At 35.5% G+C, this 24034-nt stretch overlaps 5 protein-coding genes across 5 annotated transcripts; 3 read left to right on the top strand and 2 right to left on the bottom strand.

Moving 5' to 3' along the window:
* The first annotated feature begins 3436 nt into the window (after nucleotides 1–3436).
* Nop10 (Nop10 ribonucleoprotein) lies at nucleotides 3437–3931 on the top strand. Its single transcript, XM_073991578.1, has 2 exons — nucleotides 3437–3605; nucleotides 3667–3931. The coding sequence occupies exons 1-2, from the start codon at nucleotides 3552–3554 to the stop codon at nucleotides 3805–3807; spliced, it is 195 nt and encodes a 64-aa protein (XP_073847679.1). The 5' UTR covers nucleotides 3437–3551; the 3' UTR covers nucleotides 3808–3931.
* A 574-nt stretch (nucleotides 3932–4505) lies between these two features.
* LOC141405300 (transmembrane protein 223) lies at nucleotides 4506–6490 on the bottom strand. Its single transcript, XM_073989496.1, has 2 exons — nucleotides 5970–6490; nucleotides 4506–4866 (listed from the first exon to the last, which is right to left on the bottom strand). Exons 1-2 carry the CDS (start codon nucleotides 6406–6408, stop codon nucleotides 4574–4576), a joined length of 732 nt encoding a protein of 243 aa, XP_073845597.1. The 5' UTR covers nucleotides 6409–6490; the 3' UTR covers nucleotides 4506–4573.
* Nucleotides 6491–10208: 3718 nt separating this feature from the next.
* LOC141387700 (uncharacterized) lies at nucleotides 10209–10735 on the top strand. The gene is made up of 2 exons (XM_073957775.1): nucleotides 10209–10364; nucleotides 10462–10735. Exons 1-2 carry the CDS (start codon nucleotides 10300–10302, stop codon nucleotides 10553–10555), a joined length of 159 nt encoding a protein of 52 aa, XP_073813876.1. The 5' UTR covers nucleotides 10209–10299; the 3' UTR covers nucleotides 10556–10735.
* Nucleotides 10635–13794, bottom strand: LOC141387698 (mitochondrial intermediate peptidase). Its single transcript, XM_073957773.1, has 4 exons — nucleotides 13596–13794; nucleotides 12859–13087; nucleotides 11136–12797; nucleotides 10635–11072 (listed from the first exon to the last, which is right to left on the bottom strand). Exons 2-4 carry the CDS (start codon nucleotides 12991–12993, stop codon nucleotides 10770–10772), a joined length of 2100 nt encoding a protein of 699 aa, XP_073813874.1. The 5' UTR covers nucleotides 12994–13087; nucleotides 13596–13794; the 3' UTR covers nucleotides 10635–10769.
* Sin1 (SAPK-interacting protein 1) lies at nucleotides 13773–20855 on the top strand. Its single transcript, XM_073957774.1, has 2 exons — nucleotides 13773–14873; nucleotides 18713–20855. Exons 1-2 carry the CDS (start codon nucleotides 14124–14126, stop codon nucleotides 19685–19687), a joined length of 1725 nt encoding a protein of 574 aa, XP_073813875.1. The 5' UTR covers nucleotides 13773–14123; the 3' UTR covers nucleotides 19688–20855.
* Nucleotides 20856–24034: the final 3179 nt, after the last annotated feature.

Here is a 24034-nt window from a genome sequence, read left to right on the forward strand (position 1 = left end):
AAACAAATTTTTGCCAATTTATTTTGTCGTTAAAAATTTACGATAATATAGAAATTTACTGGTTTATTTTGAAATTCTTCGCAAAATTGTGAATAGACCCCGGGTAACTGATAATAATTACTGTGTATAATGTAGTATACAGCTTAAGGTCGAAAGACTAGGCAAATATTTTGTATTTCGTGTATTTGTTTCTTGTTGTAATTACGTCATTACTGTGCTTGTCTACTTGTATGTATGTGAGTATGGTTGTTCGCTTAGTGCGAATGTGCGTCTGTGTGTTCGCTACACAGATTCGAGATGTTGCCAGATTTTGTGGATAATTCTAGACCAAGGAGATTTTGGGTATAAATAGCGGTAGGAACGGCAACATTGAGTTAGTTGAGTTTTAAGCGTTGAACTGAACAAATCGGTTAAAGAAGAGCTGTGTGCTAACTAAATACAAGCTGTGTGCTTAGTCGGTTCCGAATAAGTGTAATAAAGTAAATAAAGCATTGTAGAAACGTAATCTAAAACGAACCCTGTTTTATTTGGTACAAATCGTACTGGGAAATAAAACAACGTCTACACGGAGATTAGTTAAATCTAATTCCGTAACAGTATATATATATATATATATATATATATATATATATATATATATATATATATATATATATATATATATCGTATTAATTGTGTATAGTACTAACAAATGAAAAAATATAAAAAATGATTTTATCGTTGAGACATCATAATAATAAATTTTGATAGATAAAAGTTGTGCTAAGAACCTGCAAAATATTAGTACTTGCAGTAGTTTTCCTGTTCCCGTACTCCGAAATCTAGCCAGACTTGCACTTCTCTTTAAACAAAAATAGCGCCGAATAACACCCTCTTCTCCTGTTTTCTGCCATACAATTTTGGCCTAGTAGAAACTAGCAGCAAGTATGTTCATATGTTCATTATTATCTAATATTGTAGCTGATACGTTGATTTTGACATTTCTGATGGATTTTTTGCAATTTCCGTCATTTTTCCGTTCCCGTATTTCTTAAGAAATTTGTATGGGGAATCAATTTTTGACAATTCGCTCTATTTTTCTAACATTACCATTAAAAAAAGTACGGGAACGCAATGAAGAATAGCATTGTAACAAAGTAATTTAATATTTTTTCACATAAGCTGTGTTCCAGAACTAAAAAGTTTTTACAATTTTTACGACTTTTACACATTTTACTCGAAAAAGCGTTCCCGTACACAAAAAAGTTGTAAAAAGTTAACTTCTCTTTAAACAAAAATGGCGCTGAATGACGCTCTCTTTAAAAACTTTTTACACGACAAATTTGGGCGAGTAAAAAAATAGTAACATGGTTGCCGGCGTCTGATTGGCTGATACGCCGACTTTGACATTTGTTCCAGTTTTTTTGACGTATTTTCCATTTTTCCGTTCCCGAACTATTTCAAAAAACTTGTGTGTGAAAACAAATTTTTTTCAGTTCTCTCTTTTACGAGTTTTACTATTAAAAAGTACGGGAACGAAGCTATAGTTTACAAATTTTGATACTAAAATTTATTGTTGCAGCAATTGACCATCTACCTTGTGTGTTTGTTTTGTTGCAACTTTTGGTATTTTTTTAGGCAAAAACAGGGTTGTATATCATGTGTACTAGAGTTGTGTAGTTCCAGAACGAACTAGTTCCAAGGAACTGTTCCGGACAAGGAACTATTGGATCTATATCCGGCTCTTGCATTTATATAGTTCCTTTCGTTCTTCTCGTTACTTCAATTTAAAGCCTACGTCCATCATTCGTCTTTGTTATTTTTTCGCTGCAATTTATTTATTATTATGTCATTCATCCACCAAACCATGAAAATATTTCGGTCTCGGAACTATTTGAACCAAAGGAAACAAAAAGAACGACGAAAGAGGAAGATTCGTTGAACTATTTCGGTCTCGGAACTATTTGGAACGAAAAGAACTAGAGTTGTTAAATCTAGTGAACTAGTTCAGTACCATAGTTCGTTTGCGTATGATGTATTTCATACAAACAAAGAGATAAAATCACTCATTCGCAATTTCTTCATAGAAATGACCGGTGTCCATTGAACTATATTGTGAACTAGGTCGTTCAATTGAACTAGATGTTAACAACTCTAAAAAGAACGATAAAAGAGAAAGATTCGTTGAACTATATCGGTCTCGGAACTATTTGGAACTATGGAACTATATTAAGGAACTAGTTCCTTTTGGGAAAAGGAACTAGAAGGATCGATCCGCTCCGGGAACTAGATTGCCCAACTCTAATGTGTACTGTGATTTCGATGTTGATTTCGCTGAAATCACGAAATGAGATGATTTCATTTTTGTATGCGAAATCATGATAAATTTTGCTTGATTCCGCGCGAAATCACGAAACACCTTCGAAATCACGAAAAGATGCCGAATGTAAACCAAACATTAATCTTATGTCCAATTTACATTAGCAAATTTTTCGTCATTTAGAGCTGTTTCGTCATTTATTTGCTAAAACAGGCAACATTTTGCGTCATTTACCATACAAAAATAAATGACGATAGCTACGTCATTTATTCTAAACAACGCACGAAAATACCATACTTTTATACGCAACCCTGCTTTTTCGTCATAAACTACCAAAAATGCAACTGTTTTATGATGTCTTTGTTTGTTTGTGTTGTAGAAAAACAAAAATACTCAAACGACGACAAAAGTAAAAATAAATGGTTAAAAAACTTGCAAAAATTATGTTTTTTTGTTTTTGGAATTAATTTAAGTTATTTGATACACATTTGTGTTGTGAAATTCCTATTTTTCTGAATAAATATATTGTGTGCGTGTGTTTGTGTTATTGTATAAGTGTGTATGTGCGATTGTGTGCGTAAGCAAATGACGCAAAAAAACAGATGTAAATACACTTCATTTGATTCTAGGATTTCGTAAAACGAAATCATTTAATATGCATATGTAAATTGGACTTTGTAGCTTTGTTCCAGAACTAAAAAGTTTTTACAATTATTACAAAACACAAAAAGTTGTAAAAAATAGTAACATGGTTGGCGCCTTCTGATTGCCTGGTAAGCCGGATTGGCATTTGTTCCAGTTTTTTTGGCGTTTTTCCAATTTTTCCGTTCCTTAGAATAAGTTGTATGTGTATCTAATTTTTCACAGTTAGCTCTTTTACTACTTTTACCATTTAGAAAGTACGAGAACACACATTTTGTTTGGCGTAACAGAAAATGCCACCTAATCGAAATTGAACTTCTCCCATACAAAGTGACAACTCATATGTAAAAAACATATCGTGTAAAGTACTCATTAGTTGTACATTACGCGGCTCACAACGGACCGTATGTGCCGCGGCATTTATGGTGGAATTATTGTACAATACGTCCTCCACTATTTCAATACATACTAAAATACAACACTGTTTCAGCAATAACTTATAGCTGTCAGCATTGTCAAAATCATTCAATAAATAAACACACAAGTGAATTTTACACGTGTTTGAAGCTAAAGTGTTTTCTGCTGTAAATTCTCATAAAAAACATTAAAAATGTATTTGATGTACACTTTAAATGAAAATGGTGAACGTGTTTACACCCTGAAGGTATAAAAAAGTGAAAATAATTTTTATGACTATTTTTAAACGCACACATTATCTATTACAGAAACGTACAGAAGATGGACGCCCCACAATCTCAGCGCATCCAGCCCATTTTTCACCAGAGGACAAGTACTCCAGACAACGTCTAACCATTAAGAAACGTTTTGGATTACTCTTGACACAAAAACCGGAACCTGTCTATTAAGATTCCACACCACTTAGACAAGTTTTTCTAGTTTGTAATCAACATATTTTTATAAGACTTCAACCAACACTAGATATGTGTATTAGAAATAAATAACATTGCTTTATTGCGCTTTCAATATAAATACACTATTTTTTGTATAGGGTTTTTTTATTTATCTTGCTTGGGGTCCGTTTTGTTAAAATCTAGTAACTCATTTTTAACACAGTTGCAGTTGACCAAATGAACTGAAACTGCCCACACTTTTCATATTTGGATGACAATAATCGATTTTTCACTCGATTTTTTCCGATTTCAGGTGTTTTGAGGAATTTGTATTAATTTTTAGTCCGAATTGGCTGTAACTTGGCATTTTGGAGTTCCCAATGGTCCAGGAATTTCCCCACTAAAAATTGTAGACATAGGTCAAATATAAAAACACTTCTCAATAAAATAATCTAATTATAAATAGACAATTTTTTTAAATTGCCCTCTCATATCGATTACATAGAAGAAGAAGCGATTTCACACTTTTAGTCGCAAATGCATTTTAGCTATCTCTCTAGGCTGATGTGCTGAGAAGACAAGTACTCGGGACAACGTTTAACCATTAAGAAACGGTGTGGATTATTTTTGACACAAAAGCCAGAACCTCTCTCTAGGATACAGTTTGTAATCAACATACAATATTCTTTGGAATTCAACCAACACTAGATATGTGTATTAGGAATAAATAACATTGCTTTATTGCGTTTTCAATATAAATACATTTGTTATCTTATTTCAGTTAAAAACGTCTATTCAAACCGGCAGTGTAATCATACAAACGACCATTTTTAAATTCACCTCTCATATCGAGTACATAGAACAAGGATTTGTTTCTCACTTTTAGTGGCAAATGTACTTTGGCAATTTCTCTAGGTTGTTGTGCTGAGATATCTTTTAATGGTACGGTCATGATGCGATTTGTTCCAAAAGGTCCGTATGTGACAAGAGTCACATCACGTCCACCTTTCCTCAAGATCAAGTAGCGCACTGAGCGCAAAGTGAACATCCACGCCACAAACAATACACCATATCCTAACGGAAAGTAAAATTCAATAATTTAACTTCTTGAGGGAACCACTCTAGTTTAGTAAAAACACTAAAATTGTTTGAAACTTTTTCCCAGAGGTAGATGTTGCGCTGATCACGGGAATGTAAAATTTTCTTGGGTTACCCGGTTATCTGACCCGAAAGTTCAAGTACAAAAACTCAGGTTAGAACCGGCTATACCGATTGCCACAAAATGGTTGCCAATGGATATACTTATCCAAGGAGTGGTCATACGATGGGATTTTCAGGTTATATAGCCCAAACCCGATTTTTGGGCCCGGGTTTTTTCATAAAACCTTTAAAAAAGTCGAAAATAGGCCGATTATGATTGCTTGCTTAATGTATGCCATATTATATCTCGCACTTTAACGTTTGTTATATGTTGTAATTAATATTTTCTCTGGATCCAGAGATATGGCCCTTAGAATCTTGACAACCCGTTTCTTTTGGGCTTATTTCTTTACATTATGGGTGTCTTCCAAAAATGTTAAAGTTCTAAATTGAACTAAATTTTCTTTTAAATTATATTTTTTTCTAAATAGCCGGCATTCGTCTGGGGATTTAAGAATTTCTCCTATGGGCAGGTGCAAATCTCGAGAACGGGAAAAAATTTTTCTTTTAAATCATAATTTTTTCTCTTTATAGCCACTTAGAAAGACCGGGTTGTCAAGATTTTAAGGGGCATATCTCTGGATCCAGTTAAGGTATTGTATCATATAGAACAATTTTGGAAAGGATGAAGTGCGAGATATAATCTGGCATACATCAAGCAAGCACCCATAATGGGCCCACTTTTTTAAAGGTTTTATGGAAAACCCTGGGCCCAAAAATCGGGTTTTGGGCCATATCACCTGAACACCTGCAAATAACCCCATCATATGACCACTTGTTGAATAGGTATCTCCATTAGCTTTCCAATTGTAGGAATCGGTTCAGTATAACAGGGTAACCGGGTCGATCCCCCAAGAAAATATACATTACCGTGATCAGCGCAGCAATATCTACCTCTGGAAAAAAATTTAAAAAAAATTGCAGAGTTTTTACTAAAATAGAGTTAAGCCTTCTTGACCATAGGTTTCACTTCTTACCAATGCAAAAACACATTATCGTAATACCATTGCGATATTTATTCTCTCCCAAATTAATCCGTTCATACCAAGCCATCTCCTGACCTTCTTTTTGCTCTACCGGCGCATCGCGCAATGACGTAAAAGCAAAATGTGACAGATAAGCCCAGAATGTGAATTGGCAAATGCCGAATATGTTGATAATTTTGAAAAACTTTGGGTTTTCATATTTGTACATTATAACATCTTTGGCGACATTCGTATTTACATCATAAGCTCGCTGCTCGGTACAATATTGTTGCTTCGGACAGTTTCTTGGTTTAGCAGGTTTAGCCGTGAATGACAGAGTTTCTTTTAGCCGGTGTAACAAAGAAGATTGTTGACTAAATAAGCGTACATTTTGAGTCTGGCAGTTTGTATTCTTTAAGGGATTTAATAATAAACGTAGTAAACTGCTCATTTTCCGTATATTTTATTTATTCCTATTTATTTATTTAACTTTTAAACTTAACCTAAAACAATATAACAGCTGTTTTGCGAATCAAGTGTGGTGAATATCAAATGAGTAGTTAGTCCAGCGTAACCGTTTCGTTATAAGCCCAATCACGAATGAAAATTCCGTGTGGATCTTCTCTCTTTTCACTTTTTATCCGTGGTAGAACTAGAAAGGTATGTTAAAGCAACCTGCCAATTGCAATTTTTGCTTGTAGTGTTTGAATAATATGCCAAACTATTTTAAAAACAATCGAGTTTCATGATTTTTAAAATAGTTTATTTGAATATTTGTATCTGCTAAACCTAAATAACGACGGGACGTACTTCATTTCCTTCATTTTTGTTTCCTTGTTTTCACGAAAATTTGAACCGAAAACACATAAAATATACATAAATTGAATAGGAAAAGCAATAGACTTTCCTTCAAATGTATCTTCTATATTTAACTACACACATTCATTTTTTCCATAAATTCTGAATAATTTTGTATTTTCAATATATTTTTATATGTTTCTATTTTCAAATTTAAAGAGAGAGAGACATGTCATAACAATATTTGTGTATACAGACTTTCAGTTATTTGTTTCCTTTTTGTTTCTGATTTTTTACGCGATTTTGAACTAATGGACAAGAAATGTGTGTGGAATTAAGAAGGAAACACAAACATCTTGCTTCTGCATCTATATAAAATGTTTAGTTCATTAATATTCATTCATCTTTTTCATTTTTTCTAACAATTTTTGTGTTGTCAACAAATTTTTCAATTTTGAATTTAGACATGTCATAATTAATTTTTTCGATAAATTCTCTCATTTGTTAGGGATGGGACATACTTATTCGTCGTTCAGAGAGTATTTCTAATCGAACAACGTAGAAAAATCGTCGTTCGTTCATGGAATTTTGTGTGGGGAAATAAGTAATTTATTGGTAGTTATGGGTCGAACAATGAATAGAGAACGAATGACGTAACGTGGAAACGGGCTATTAAATGTTTTCATTCGTAAAACAAATAATTTTCCTTTGCAATGAATTGTTGTTTATGTTTTGTTGGGCTTTTGTTTTTAAAATACAAAACACACACAGATACAAATAATAACGTTCTGTCAAAGTTAAACTTTTTCAACTTACAAAAAGTATACGCTCGACGTATTTCGGTAGTTCTCATAAGAATACATGTGTTCTACTTTTATCAACACACACTCCCTATATAGGCATGAGCCTATGGAAGAAATTCTTAATTCTTGCATTAAAACAAACATTTTCAGCCTGTTTCACGATGTCGAACGATAATGAAAACGAAAGAAAAACTGCTTAACTCGTGTATGATTTTCAAATTTTGTACTTTTTTCGAAGCAAGAACAAAGACAATAGCTGTGTTTTTTTACTTTTTCAGTATGATTTACTCAGTAATGCTGTGTTTACATTTACGAAATCCACTCGATTTCAACAGTCAATTCCTTTGCGTATACGTCAAATGAAAACTCATCTGAAATCAATTGAATTTCATTCTTCTAGCAACCTTTAGCAAGTTCTCAGCAAACAACTGTCAAAATTGTTCTCTTATTTCGCTCTCTTTTAATGACAGACAGCATTTAGTAACATTTCGTAATAATTATTACAAATTATCACGTTGTAGAGTATTTCATTATTACATTTCATTTTCTATGCTATAAATTCTCTCTTTCTATCAATGTATCTTTTGTACTAATAACTATTCGCTACGTTTTTAGTAACAACCATTTTACTTACTAGTTATTAACTTGTTCACTTCGATTTCAACCATCAACCAGATCAAAACGTTCGACTCCATTTTTATTCGATTTATATTCACCTTTGTTGTTAGTAGTATATTTAATAAATAAAGTATTATTTAAACATTATCAAACGCGTGCTTATTTTCAATATAAGTACACAAAACACGTAAAAAGACACACCTAATATGTGTGTTCGTTTACTCTTGGCCTGTTCCCGTACTTTATAAAGTGGTAAAAGTCGTAAAAGTTGTAAACGATTTTCATATAAATTTTGTGTAAGGGAACGAAAAATGTGTAAAAGTGGTAAAAATTGTAAAAACTTTTTAGTTCTGGAACAGAGCTTCTGTGTTTAGACACACAAATTTCTCGGGAAAGTAAATTGAGTTTTTTGGGAGAGAGCGGAGAGGAAAGAGCTCCTCAATACTCTTTCCTACCCCCTATTGCATAAAAACTGAATTTACTTTCCCGAGAAATTTGTGTGTCTAAACACGGTATTACTCAAAATTTGTACAAATTGTTACTGTTTACTCTACAGTACAATACAAAAGACCTTAGTCGGTTGCAACTACAAATTGTACAAATTATTGAGTAAACGAACACACCTAATATTACCATGAAAAGCAAAGTTTAGGTGTTTTTCGTTTGCATTCATTTTCTTTCGACATAGTGAAATAGGCCCTTAATCATATCCATAATTCAATTATGTGGAGAAACCTTGACACTTCATTCATTTTTTGCGTTTTTTATAAACTGCTCAAAATAGGTTTTATAAACAGTAATTGCTTAACCTCTGTTCCTTTACGTGCAAGAATCTTCAAGTTTTACCATTTTTACTCAAAAAGCGTTCCTTTACTTTAGACACCATACAATTGATATGGAAGCAGGTTGCAACTTTTACTACTTTTGCCGGTTTTATCATTTTCAAAAGTAAAGGAACAGACCATTAGTAATTTTGAAGTTTTAAGTGCAGTACACATTTGTTCTGTTCCAGTACTGCAAGAATCTACTAATTTTTACTATTTTTTTCGATAACATAAAGGAAAAAATGTTATCGTAGTAAAAAATAGTAGCTTCTTGCAGGTTCTGGAACAAAGCAATTATAAAGGCCTGCGTACATAAGCTGCCTTGCCTGATTGCCTTGCTTTTCTGCTTCATTTCTGACATAATAAAAATAAAAGAATAAAGGAGGCCGAGCAAATTCCGAACTGGGTTGCCCTTTTCTTTTTTATTCTTTTATCAGAAGCAAGCAAGGCAACCAGGCGAGGTAGCTTATGTACGTAGGCCTTAAGATTTGGCTGTCGATTTCACACTAGCAAGCAACCGATTATTTGAGCAAAGCTGTCATTCAAAACTGACAGTGTGTATCCACGATCAGTTTTGACTGTCAGTTTTGCTCAAATAATCGGTTGCTTGCCAGTGTGGCCGCTCACTTTTGTCAGTCATCAGGCAACAAAATATTTTGTGGTTGATGGACTGTTTGACAGTAATCGATAATTCCGACACTATCAGTTTTGACTGACAGCCGTATGAAAACCTGAAGAAAAAACATACACTTTTTCATGTGGTTGTTGTTTTTATCGCGTGAGGCCTCTACTGTGTATGATATAAACCATGGTGTAAGAAAGAAGGTGATACAATAATAGCAACCTATGTCTTCATTTGCTGTCAAAACATATTTTCAATCAAAAATAAATAACAAATATTTCGCTTCTATAAAAAATATCTGTGTACAACATCTTTGTTTAAGCTTCGCGAATAATATTTTAACGTTTTCTTCTAACTTTTGTGGATATTTCGCGCAAAAAAAATTGACAGCAAATGAAGACTACAACCTAACGTCAACTATTGGATCACCTTGTTAAATTCGCCTTGATATAAACGAAATGAATCTAATGACTATACATCTGCAGCTGATACGACATTTACCTCACAGTTACGGTTCTATATAAATTAGAAGTGTGGCAACGTCATCATCGAGATATTCACCACCCCCATTCACAAAACATATGATCTGGTATTTCACTCTTCCTCTTCTTTATTTCTCTACATAAAAATCCCTTGTGTTTTACTCGCGTAAAATCTAAAAGAAATATTACATAAAAATGGCACAAAAAGGCAATGTAGCAGTCAATTTCTTCAAAAGCATTTATCACAATGAATTCCAATGGTAGGTTCAAACATTTGAATTATGTATATGCCGAGTTTCACCAACTAACCTAATATTGATATACCCATCTATCTTTTTCATTTTGTATCGTCTGTAGGTCTGTGGTCAAAAGTTTTGGATTATTCTTTTTGGGAATACGCATAGCCAAGGAATTCGCTGGAGTGGAAATCATGCCAGCTATTGCCCATTAGATTCGCTTTATAAATTTTTAGTGTTAAGTCAATAAGAATAATTTTCCAGAAATGTATAAATTCTACTACGAAATTGGTATTGTTTTGTTGGCCAATGTGTTGTATTTCGTGGTGTTACATTTCTATTAAGAAAACATGATAAAATATAACAAAATTGTCTATTAAACTAGAAAATTAAAACGTTTTATAACAATTCTTCTCTAAGGGCAGCATGTTAAGCATCGATTTTGACCATATGCTTAATTTTATCGTTGTTCAGGTCAATTTCGTGAATTAGACTTTGAGCCAAATTCTGGGGAGTGAGGTCTCGTTTTAAAAAGTTTGCCACTAGTTGGCGTGAGGGAACACCGCCGCCATGAGCCAATACTTCCTGACGATATTTTTCACCTGCTTCACGATTGAATGGATTCTTCTCAAAATATGTTTGCCATATCCACGATGCAATGGTCTTGGATATCAAGTAGGAGTAATATTTGGCACCGTAACCCACCAAGTGTGAAAACCGTAATTGCCATGCCTGCAAGGAAAAAGTAGGGATTCAGATAGAAGTGCAATGGACGTTATTCATCGACTGGCTTACCGTATTTTCCACATATGGCAAACTGTAATAATCACTTTGAACATTTTTCAAAGTCTCGGTAGTAGTTGTACCTTGCTTTGATGGATCTCCATGATAGATTTGATCTAATGCAGAATAGAATACCTGCAGTTGCGTTTCACTGGCAGAGAAAAGATTTTTTGAGGCACATAACCGTTGTAGCATATCCTCAGACATGGGTTTGTGGGTTTGGAAATGCTTGGCGAAAGTACGCACCACTCGAGGATCACTAGCAAAGTATTCCATTAAAACGGAAGGCACTTCAGCAAAGTCTGTAGAACATCTGGTGCCAGTTACATGTTGATATTCAGTGCGGGCCAACATGGAGTGCATTGCATGGCCCATTTCATGGAACAAATTATCAACTCGAGATGGTGTTAATAGGGTTGGTCCCGTCCAGCGGGGCTGTGAGAGGTTCAACATTACAACCACTATTGGTAATTGATATGAACCATCGGGTAAACGTTTGCCACCCTGTATTGTAAAGTGACAATCCTGATTGGGTTTGCCATTTCGCTCAAAGAAATCACAATAGATATATCCTAAGAGACCTTCCTTCTCATGCACCACCGATAATTTATAGATATCATTGTGCCATGATTCTCCGGGTTCCATTTCTGTATTTTGTAGGCTGATTCCATATAGCGAACGCATTAAATTATCCAAACCCTGCATACAACCACCCAAACTGAAGTAGGGCAAGAATTCATTGGCATTTGCATTTAAAGCATTTCTCTTCATTAGCGAAGTAAAATATGGCGTATCCCAAGCTGCAAGAGTGGCATTTTTGTTGCCACTTTCCTTGCGTTTCATTTCTTCCATTATGCGAAAATCAGCATCTGCCCGAGGTCTTAATTCCCTTGTCAACTCATCTATGAATTCTTTGACCATTTCAGGGCTCTCCACGGTACTGGAGTTCAAAGCACGATGGGCATATGTTTGAAAGCCACAAATTCTTCCCAAAGCATGGCGACATTTCAACAGATCTGTTAGTAATTCCTCCTGCCTTTGCGAAGGGTACAAATACAATTTATAAGCAGCTTCACGAGCCAGGCCATTTGTGGAGTTCGTATATAGACCGGATACCAGAATTTGATCCCCTTCTGAGGGGAAATAGTTTCTAATCGATTCTGGAACTTGTGAGCGTGGAAATGATGTTGGTTGCACAGCTCCATGCATGAACTTTTGGCCTAACTGCAAAATATAATCATTGAGTCGAACAACCTTTTCTCTTTCCTCTTCCTTTAAGTGTATGCCGGATTGTTCAAAATCGAAAAGGAACAATTTGGAGACATGTTTATCTACATCTGTTGTTGGTACAATATCTCCATTATGAGCAACATTACTCAAGGCCATGAACAACTCCTTGTGTGTATTTAAATGTTCCACAATACCACTTATGCTAATGCAAGCATCTTCTGCTGCCTGAGCAAATTTACCCTGTGGATGAGCGACACGTATAAACTCGGACAAGTCGGCAACCTTACACAACGAATCCGAAAGTTCATCAAATATTTGTACCATTTTTCTTTGGCGATTAGGCGATATTGCCTCCTGGATTAGTTGCTCTGTATGATTGGTCACATTGTCCTTCAGCAAATAGAAACCTTCGTGGTTTTTCAATTCTTGCATACAAAATAAACCCTGTAATTGGTGGGTAAATAAATGATATAAGTGGACTTTAGTGTTATGCTATTGAACTTACCGCTTCATTGCGTGTAAAGTTAATTTTTTTGTATGGGGGTGAATTAAAAGCTGTTGCCAGCGGGGTCCATGTTGTTACCGACTTCCTCCAACATTGTTTAAGCAACACTACAGTTGGCTTCTTCAGCAGTGTCATGGTTTATTTATTTTTAAAGAGGAAAGAAACCGAGAATTTTGGATTGAAGACAATAGACAAGTTCGCTAAAAGTTTTGCTCACGATATGGCATCTCTGTGGTAAAATAACGACATGAAGAACGAGCAATAAAGATTCAGAATCAAAATAAAAAGTCCGCTATTGTCAGCTGTTAATTTACCAAGTCGTCAAAATATCAGCTGATTACCATTTTTTCCATGAGCTCATTTACACGAGGAAACAATGTTCGCTTGTTTCCTCCAAAACGTGTGTTCCGTTTTGATTCTCATTCGCAAAATTGGTCAGTGTTGGGAACAAATGTAGAAATGATTGTACAAAAACGTACAAAAGGCACTTTTGGATCGATATGTGCAAGAAATAAATAATAATTTCATAATAATTTATTTATTTTGTGTTGTAAAAAAATGTTTCTTGTAATTGTTATACAGTTTGTTGTTGTTTTTTGAATATTCATGTACAATAGGTAGATAATCATTTTTGGTAACTTTATGTAAAAACGTACGTCTACAGTTCAAAAGGTACGCTTGTTAAACAGCGCAACCCTGAAAATGCAATTACGAATGAAAATCAAAACGGAACACACGTTTTAGAGGAAACATTGTTTCCTCGTGTAAATGAGCTCCATGTCTTCTTATCATTATCATTTCACACCCCATTCTCTTCCTTGTAGTTTTGTTTTGGTTACTCCTTTTTATTGGCTAATCTCTTTTGCCTTATTACTCGTGAACTCTTATTCACCAATGTGGGAAAAAGGCTCTAAACTCTTTTCAGCTCATTAGTTCCTATATTAATCGGTATTTCGTGTACTAGTTTTTGAAATCAAATTAAATTTTAATATTTGACATTGTTTCCAAAAACTTTTATTTTTTACGCGGACAAATGCATTTCCAAACAACGTGATCGGTATCAATTCGATAGAGCGATATATGTAAATTATTAATAAACAAAAGAAAAGGGATGAACGAACGGAACTAGATGAACCAAAGTGTTGTACATAGTTCCAATCGTTCTGTCATGAGAAGAATTATTTTTGCTACAGATTTTCTTTACAAATAGAAAAGTAAAAATAGACTTCCACAAAAATTAGTTAATTACAAGATACATTTTGATAATGGCAACGTATTCGAATCCACATTGGTTGCTATGTCACATACGGAATTCATTTATTTCCACAGATGATACTGGAATGTGTGAGACTGTAATGGTTAGTGATGACTTAGCGAAACACTACCTCAAAAAATTTCAGGGCAATGGAACACGCAACTTTCAGCAACAACAACAGAGACGTTCCATGATTGCCGGTCAACAACCTCCACCGCCTGCACATCACCGCAACTATGATCCACCATTGCAGGAGGTCGATTTCATATGCTATCCAGGCTTAGATCAAAGTGACGATGAAGAGGTGGACCTAACTGCTCAGTCATTTGATATACAAATGTATCCTGAAGTTGGAGCGCATCGTTTTCGTTCCAATACAGCCCAGAAATTGGAAGAAATGGATAAAGCACGACGTAATGCTGCCCAAACAAAACGTGTTAACTATGAAGATGATATTGTGAAACCAGAGAGCAGTGATTTCTTTCAACGAAAACCTGTGAAACCCCAACCGCCTCTTGACAATGACAAGGTGGACGGCAGCGGCGATATTGGCAGTAAATTAAAGAGCAAATTATCATTAAAATTGGCCAATAGTCCGAAACACGTAGAAAACAAATTTCAAAAATATGCTGAATTCGATGGTACCTCACAGATTGGTGTCCAGGTGAAGACCATAAAAATCTTTATTAGTATGCTGCCCGAGAAGGAGAAAAATTATCCACTCAAAATATGTGTTTTGTCGCATGCAAAGATTTATCAGGTGAGTTGGTTCAAAAAGATTTAAAATTTTTGTTGTTTTCCAAAGTCTATTCCAAGTCGTATTACAAATCTGTAATAAGAATTAGTTTGATTTGACAGTGGAAAATATTCAATGAGTAGACATCGGATTTTGCATATTTTTCAAAAAACCAAATACGAATATTTTGATAATCTTTCGTGATTTTTAATCAGGGCAATCATGAATAAAAATTTCCGTGCGGAAAAATTCCGAGAGAAATATTCATGATTGCCCTGAATATATTTTGCAATATTTGTACGTACATACCCCCCATACCATTGCTATCGCAAACGATTCGTTTTCGAATGTTTTTCAATAGTTTTGCGGATATTTTGTTCGAAAACGACACACGAGAACGAATTGAAAACAATTCATTCGTCGCTCAGTTTGTGGCAGGAAAACCTTCGAATTCGAATATCGTTAATAATATTATTAGCGAATGAAAGATGATAGTTTTTACGATAGTGGCGAAAAACATTTTTGTGGTGTTTCTTGATTTTTCTCTTATGTACCTTTTCCGTTTTTATTTCTTTATGTTTGCGACTCGATATGTAACTGTTGATAAACATTCCCCCCATACCATTGCTATCGCAAACGATTCGTTTTCGAATGTTTTTCAATAGTTTTGCGGATATTTTGTTCGAAAACGACACACGAGAACGAATTGAAAACGATTCATTCGTCGCTCAGTTTGTGGCAGGAAAAACTTCGAATTCGAATATCGTTAATAATATTATTAGCGAATGAAAGATGATAGTTTTTACGATAGTGGCGAAAATCATTTTTGTGGTGTTTCTTGATTTTTCTCTTATGTACCTTTTCCGTTTTTATTTCTTTATGTTTGCGACTCGATATGTAACTGTTGATAAACATTGTTGTCTTGTGTTTGGCAACCTACCCACATGTTGTCTTTATCAACAATTATTGACTATATTACACGTAGCATTTATATCAAAATTATTTGAAAAAAGCAAATGGGAATTTTTTACAAACAATATAATTTTTTTTTTTTTTTTGAAACAAAAAAAATTCAAAGTAGAAAATGTTTCTCGAAACAATTTTTCTTGTGAAGAAAAAACATTCGCCAAATGTTCGAAAACGATATCGTTTTTAAACTTTTGACGAACAAAAGAACAACGTGCTTGTGTACACCCGAAAAACATTTGCCAATTCTTCGAATGTGATATCGTTTTCGAAAGTTGTGCCGAACATTCGAATAATATCCGCACTTGGTATGGGGGGTATATATATTGTTGTCATATTTGCATAGGTATATGTAATAAAATATATTTTTTTTTTGGTATGGGGGGTATATATATTGTTGTCATAGTCCCAATTTACATTGGGCGAGTTTACTTGCGGCAATTGTCATTTTGTAGGAGAGAGAGGTGAGGCATATGGTAACCCTTTACCTCTCAGCACCCTCTCTCACCTACAAACAGACAATTGCCGCAAGTAAACTCGCCTAATGTAAATTGGGACATATTTGCATAGGTATATGTAATAAAATATATTTTATTACATATACCTATGCAAATATGACAACAATATATATACCCCCCATACCAAGTGCGGATATTATTCGAATGTTCGGCACAACTTTCGAAAACGATATCACATTCGAAGAATTGGCAAATGTTTTTCGGGTGTACACAAGCACGTTGTTCTTTTGTTCGTCAAAAGTTTAAAAACGATATCGTTTTCGAACATTTGGCGAATGTTTTTTCTTCACAAGAAAAATTGTTTCGAGAAACATTTTCTACCTTGAATTTTTTTTTGTTTCAAAAAAAAAAAAAAAAATTATATTGTTTGTAAAAAATTCCCATTTGCTTTTTTCAAATAATTTTGATATAAATGCTACGTGTAATATAGTCAATAATTGTTGATAAAGACAACATGTGGGTAGGTTGCCAAACACAAGACAACAATGTTTATCAACAGTTACATATCGAGTCGCAAACATAAAGAAATAAAAACGGAAAAGGTACATAAGAGAAAAATCAAGAAACACCACAAAAATGTTTTTCGCCACTATCGTAAAAACTATCATCTTTCATTCGCTAATAATATTATTAACGATATTCGAATTCGAAGGTTTTCCTGCCACAAACTGAGCGACGAATGAATCGTTTTCAATTCGTTCTCGTGTGTCGTTTTCGAACAAAATATCCGCAAAACTATTGAAAAACATTCGAAAACGAATCGTTTGCGATAGCAATGGTATGGGGGGTATGTAAATTCACCCAAAAGTATCAAAAACTTTGAAATTTTGAAAAATATGCAAAACCCGATGTCTATCAATGAATTACGCGGACCTGTAGCAAATTGTGGTTATGTTTGTAAACCTAACTAATCCTGTAGTGCGATTCAGTAACTCATTTTTTGAGTTACCGACAAAAAATCGGTAAAATTAAAATGCTTATGTTAGCGACCAAAAACAAGCAGTCGTAAAGTGCCACCGATAGCAACAGTATTGCCAATTTTTATTTGAATTTTTCATTCATAATTTTGCGTTTTACAGTTACCGATTTTGTCGGTAACTCAAAAAATGAGTTAGAGAATCGCACTACTGGTCACAGAGGAGCAGACTAAAAAATCTGCAATCATGACTAAGATTGAAAATTAAGAATCAGGAGACCGGTGAGTGGGGTTAGCTGGGCAGCTAAACAAATGCAGCGTGTCGTGTGGTCTCAATCCACATGCAGGGCATGTGTTGGGTACCATCGCATCAATTCGGTCCAATATTAGTTGAGGGGGCCGAATCGTTCGGATCTTAACTAACGCAAGCAAAATATTATGCTGAAGTACGAGAAGATTAATCCTCCACTATTCTAAATGATCCCCAAAAGTCATGTGAAGGCACACTGTTCCAGTTCTCAAGGCGGTATTCTGAGAGATCGAATATTGGGATAGTTTTACGTTTGAATTCTACTAGGACGACTAGGATGATTGCCGAGTTTTTTCTAAATTCGAAATGTATTAGAAGTTGGCACAGCAACATGAGATGTATGGAACCTAGCCTCTGATTCCTTTTATGGGGACAATGGAGGAGTCCATTTTCTAACAACGACAAGGACTCACTGATTAATACATTAAGCTATGTACACTGTTCCAGTTCTCAAGGCGGTATTCTGAGAGATCGGAATATTCTTCCAATGCGTTGCATGTGATCCAGCTGAAATTGGGATAATTTTACGTAGCAATTCTACAAGGACGACTAGGCTGGTTGCCGAGTTTTTTCTAAATTAGATGTTAGAATCTACCCAGCGATTAATTTAAAGGAGACAATGGATGAATCTATTTTCTGAAAAAGACGATGTTTCACTGATTAATACAATAAGCTGGTACCCTATCGCTATAATCCACGAGCGGACAAGAAACCTCTAAAATGTGAACACTCTACGACAAATGTGTCAGGTCCGCTATTTTACACGATCACGGCATTGTCCAAACTAACTTTTAAACGATATTCCAGATATGCCGTTTCCAATACAGAAAAGTAAGACGAAATGGAACATATGTGATTGTGGTTAAGGGTTAAATCGGAGTCGTAAAAACCGCCATTATGGTCCTTGTTTGTACCTTGCTCTCTCGTACTTTTTCTTGTTTGGGACAATTTTTATGATTTGCAGTCCTTTCCCTTTTTAATTTGAATGATTTACTCTAGACTTTAATAAACTTCCAATTACTAGTTTTTTGTAGGATGCGCGAAATGGACTTTTTTAGCAAACAAAATTAGAATTGCCGCAATTATAATTTCCCATTAGTTATTGAGTTTTATTTAAGAGCTGTAAATAATGTTTTGTTTCCTTTTTTTGCAGGTTATTGGTCTAGTGTGCTACAAAGCTTCGATTGAATTTCCAGATTTGCCCTTAAAATCCGTACGCCATTATGGTCTGTATATGACTGAAGACAATGATGATTTGGAAGAATTTCCACCGTTGGATAATGATGAACCCTTTTCCAAATTTGGTTTTTCACATTTAACATTGGCGGAAAGGAAAAATGTACCAGCGTCTGGCCCAACCAAGTCCATGACTTCAGAAGAAGATAAGGCTCGTTTAGCTGCTTTGGCTATTAGTTCACACAACAACAGCACCGCTGATGTTGATGATAGAGACGATGTTGATGGCGGCCACAATAATACGGGTATTGACGGTCGTGTCGACGATTTGGAAGAACGTATTTTAAGTCAAGACGATATGCTGGAAGCTCCAGTTTATCGCACCTACACCCTCAACATTATCGATAAGAAATTCTTTAAAACTGAAGTTATTTTGGGTATATCCGGCGAACGCATTGAAATCGATCAACACAAACATGGAAAATTTTGGACTAAACAGCGTGCTGTAACATATCCAATTGATGCAGTGGCGCATTGTGAAATCGTTGAGAAACGTACAATGAAAGCTGTACTGCGTATATGGTTAAAATCTGCCTCAGCCATAAATGCCATCAATTTAAATGATACCAAATCGGGTGGATTGAATGTTACTGCACATTCACCCACCAGCCCTGGACATTATCCACATTTTTCATCTCCGTTTAATTTTCTAAGTAGTTCCACAAATACTGCCAACACATCATCATCACATCCAACATCGTCATCATCATCCACACAAAGTATACGCTTTAAGCATTATGACTTTGAGACTACACTACCAACAGCTGAACAAATTTTCAAAAAACTTAATTGCATACTAGAAATGACCTCTTCGGAGGTACGTCGTGAATTTCTTAGCATAAAACAACGTAAATTGGAAAAGAGTCAAGCTAAGAAGCATCTCAAATTGTAGTATCTAAAAAATTTTTATATGCAATGCTATCGATATTTGTTGCATTCTTGTGTAACGGGAAAATGCAGCAATATACATGCTGCTGCTGCTGTATTGCAACTACAACAATCACAAAAATATCAAGAATAGTTTTTAAGGGCATGAGGTTAAATCATTAGTTGTGGTCACTTTTTGGGGTGGGAGAATTGAGAAATATGTAACTTAAAAATATATGAAACGTGATAAATAAGGTGGCACGAGAAGGATGATTATTTAAAGTGTATACATCTGATGTATATTATACGGATAGGATTCTCAACAAAATTTATCTGAATCCTTAGGGACTTTGTTGTTGTTGTAACATGTCTGCAGGAACCATGCGTTTTTCATTGGTTGAGAAACATATGGATTGTACAGCTGCCGCTGAGTTGATGATCCTGGCCGATTGTTCGGGTCGATCCGGAACATAAATCCGATCGTCGTGGGAACGTATGCACCTTGTAGTTCGTTGCAATAGAATTAGAAGTTGGCTTGACAATTTCAGGAGTTTTATTTAGCCTTATTTTCCCTAGTTGGTTGATACCATAGAAAAATATGTTACTGCGGTGCAGTAGTTAAGAATTCGTCTTATTCCTCAATTTAATTTAACCTTAAAAAGTTTATAGGTGTAGTGCTTTGTATTTTATTAGCAACAGTCAATTTCCTCATTAAGTGACCACTTACCTCATTTATTTAAGTTCATTTTTAAACAACTTTTAACACAAAGTCTAAGTTTCAAAATACTTGTACATCTAAGCTATATACTTACACATACATTTTTTTAAGTTTAAGATTTTATTAATACGGATTAAATAAATTAAAAAAAAAATAAATTGTATTTAAGCCACATTATAAACTTGAATAAATCCAAACACAAAATTTCATTCATGATAACCTCCATAAAGAAATAGTTATATTTAAGTACATACATACATACATTATATTCATGAGTATTATCTTAAAATCTTTGCAATAATTTTTAATCTTTATACATACAATATACACCAGTGAAAAGGGAAATGCTATTCATGCTTCATTCATATCGAACAATGTGAGTTTGGCATACAAATATCTTGAGTGATCTTGAAAAAAAAAAACATTTCTCTTAATAATCGGAAATAAAGGCTTAACAAAATGCTAAAAATAAAAATTTGAACTACACGTTTTTGTTTTATTATAAGTTATCATATCGTAGAAATCTTTTCGTTTTTTTACACGAACTTCCGTTTTAAACGCTTTAATATTTTAAAGCGATTTTAATTTAATAATTAGCTTTCTATTTTCATTAAAATTTAAAACAAGCCTTTTAAAGTAGATTGTGTTCATCTGACTTGCTTTTGGGAAAAGCATAGAAGAATATAGTGTTCAGTTCTCTCCGTTTTTTGTATAGAAAAAAAAAGTAAAAAAGTATCAGTCGGCTTTGCCGACAGAGATATACCCTCAATCTGTGTGAGTTACCGTGCGCACCATTTTAGCGAAAAGTTTAGAACGTTTTTGAGGGAGGTACCAGAAGGAGTGGACCGATATGGCTCATTTTAGAACTTAAACTAAGCATGGACAAAATATTACGAAGTCCAAATTTTGGACCGGCAGATCCGTTCGAGAGTTATCTTGCGCTCCAACCACTACACGTGGTGTCATAGGAGTTTTTTTTCACCTTTCAGGCTATTTTCTCAGGAAGTATTGACTTGCCCCAGATGAAACTTGTACCTTCGTAACGGGGGAAGTGAGTACAAGTTGCTACAGCAAAAATCAAAACGATCCGAGAGCAGGTCCTAAGCTGAACTTTTCCGAAACTTTGCGTGGGAGGTACCCTGAGGAGTGGAACGATTGAGTCTATATTGGAACCTCATCTAACTTTCCCTTAAGGAGTCATCGTGCGAACAAATTTTCCGAACATTTTCGAACTTTTGTGGGGGAGGTGCCTGAAGGAGTGGACCGATATAACCCATCTTCGAACTTAAACTAAGTTAATAAACTCCAAATTGTCTGAAACGGATTTCGTCCAAACATACTTGGGGTCTAAAACCATTATTTCGATGAGGCACATTTTGCCCGTATAAAAGTGTATATACTCTCGTTAGCATAAATTTTGGGGGTATAAAAATCGTTTCACCTGACTCATCCGAGTCAGATGGTGCCACCCATGTTCTGACTGCAACTCTGCCTAGGATTTCGGCAGTGGAGATCTTGGCCAGCTTACGTCCCTCTCATAGTGCGTCAGTGGCATTTATTGTCTGGATAAGGAAATCTTTTAATTCATTATGCTGGCGATTAATGACATTAACACCCTTGAAAATTTACTGTAGTACCAAAGGGCTGGTTCTTCGATACCGGATTGACTCGGAACCACGCAACACCCGCGTTCGGGCTAGCGGCTCTCACCTCAGTATGTACATGTTCGCATTTGTATCGTTTTTATGTGTTGGGCTCAGTTTGTCACATCTGTATCCAACATACTCAAACTTCGGAGCGATTCAATAGATACCGTACCGGGAATGGATGCATCTCAGAGGTTGCTCTGGACTTGTACATGTGTGGCACTACGACAGGAACTATGTTACTGCATGTTGCATAAACACAACCCCCAGTGAGTCGTCGTCATCTGAATATACGACTCCCCCGCAGCCCTCCAACAGCTGCTCCAATCCCCGAAATGCACCCTTTTTTGCAATTTAATAGGTAGGTGGGGGATTAGTTTTCCTATTGTACCAGTCTGTTCAATATAGACCTAACTCGATTAAGCCTGGCTCTAATGACCCATACATAGCATATATGGGGATAGCAGTCAGGTGTGGAACTGCCGAGGTAGTGTAGCTAAACGTATAGATCCGAGGTAAGATCAAGGTAATAGTGAGTCGAAAGAATATCACAGTCGCGGCGGTACAGGAAACTAAGCTAAATAATAACTGCAGCTTACAGCATTGTGATGGTTACAACGTATTGAGGAAGGTTCGCACCAGAAATATAGGTGGGGGATTAGCTTTCTATTGCACCAGTCTGTTCACTTCAAACCTATCCCGCTTGAGCCTGGCTCTGATGACACGTACATGGAATGTATGGGGGGTAGTTGTCAGGTGCGAAACTGCAGAGGTAGAGTTGCTGATCGTATACATCCCGTCGGTAAATAACAGTTATAGGCCCAACATTCGGCCGCTTTTGGAAGGACATAACCGTCTGGTCATGGGGGACTTCAATGCTCACCATGAGTTATGACATTCGGCCCTCGGAAACGACCAGAGGGGTATAGCACTGGCTGAGCAGATAGATAGCTCTACGTTTTGCACTGTCAATGAGTACGCCCCTACCAGAATTAGCGGATAGTGTTATAGTCCCAACACTTCTGATGTTCGGTTAGCAGAAGGGACGTTCCGCTGCAGCCGCTCGCCATATACCTGCTGGTCGAATATCCGAAATGAGACCAAACTTTCCGGCAGAGGAGACGGGTTTAGCAAATGAGCTTCGTCGTGCCAACCCCAGTGACCCCAGAGTCAGGGAGCTGACACTGCAAGACAACAGGTTGGTCGGTGAGCATAAGCAGAACAAGTGGTTAAATCATCTGAAGAGTTGCAACATTAAAGCCGGAATAAGTGATTTGCGGGCAACGGTTAAGTCACTCTCGGACCCTAGGAAGAAGGAAAACAGGACCTCATTCACGTTTGGCGACGTTATGCTGATTGATCCGAAGAGGTGCACAATAGGGTTATACATTTTTTTCATTTTTTTGCAAATATCAAAAACCACACCTCCAGCCATGTAGAGCATGGAAAAATATAAAGAAATGCGTTATCAATTTTTCCCTACCGTTAAAAAAGTTTCCGCACCGATTGCATTCAAGTTTTCTATTGCAGTTATTTCTATTAGGTCTTGCATTTTGATAGCAACTCGTAATTAATTAATTTATTTCATTTTGAAATTGAGTATAATATTCAATATCGGACCATTCTGCATAAGTCTAATACAAAATGTTGACCAAATAGCGATAATTAAGCGTTTATTTTAGCCTTAACCGAATCGAACTTAGAATACCGATTTCGTTATTTGCACATGGTATTGGCGTGGAATTTTTTTGCACAAATTATTTCAGTCGATAGTTTGTCGAGCACCCCCGGGAGTGACAGGGTGAAGAGAAGTGTACTACGTCGCATTAGATCTCTTCCTGCCACCACAATTTACAATGGATGATGTTGCGAATGCCATTAGATACCATCAAAACAGCAAAAAAAAAAAAAAAAAAATACGAAAATTGGGAGGTACCGTTCTATGAGGGCTATACTAAAGGGTGGACTTGGAGGGAATGTGCTAAGTGCTGTAGCCTCAAAGAAGACT

This window comes from Musca autumnalis, unplaced genomic scaffold (genome assembly GCF_047663935.1).
Source record: "Musca autumnalis isolate F117 unplaced genomic scaffold, ASM4766393v1 scaffold_5, whole genome shotgun sequence".
Taxonomy (NCBI): domain Eukaryota; kingdom Metazoa; phylum Arthropoda; class Insecta; order Diptera; family Muscidae; genus Musca; species Musca autumnalis.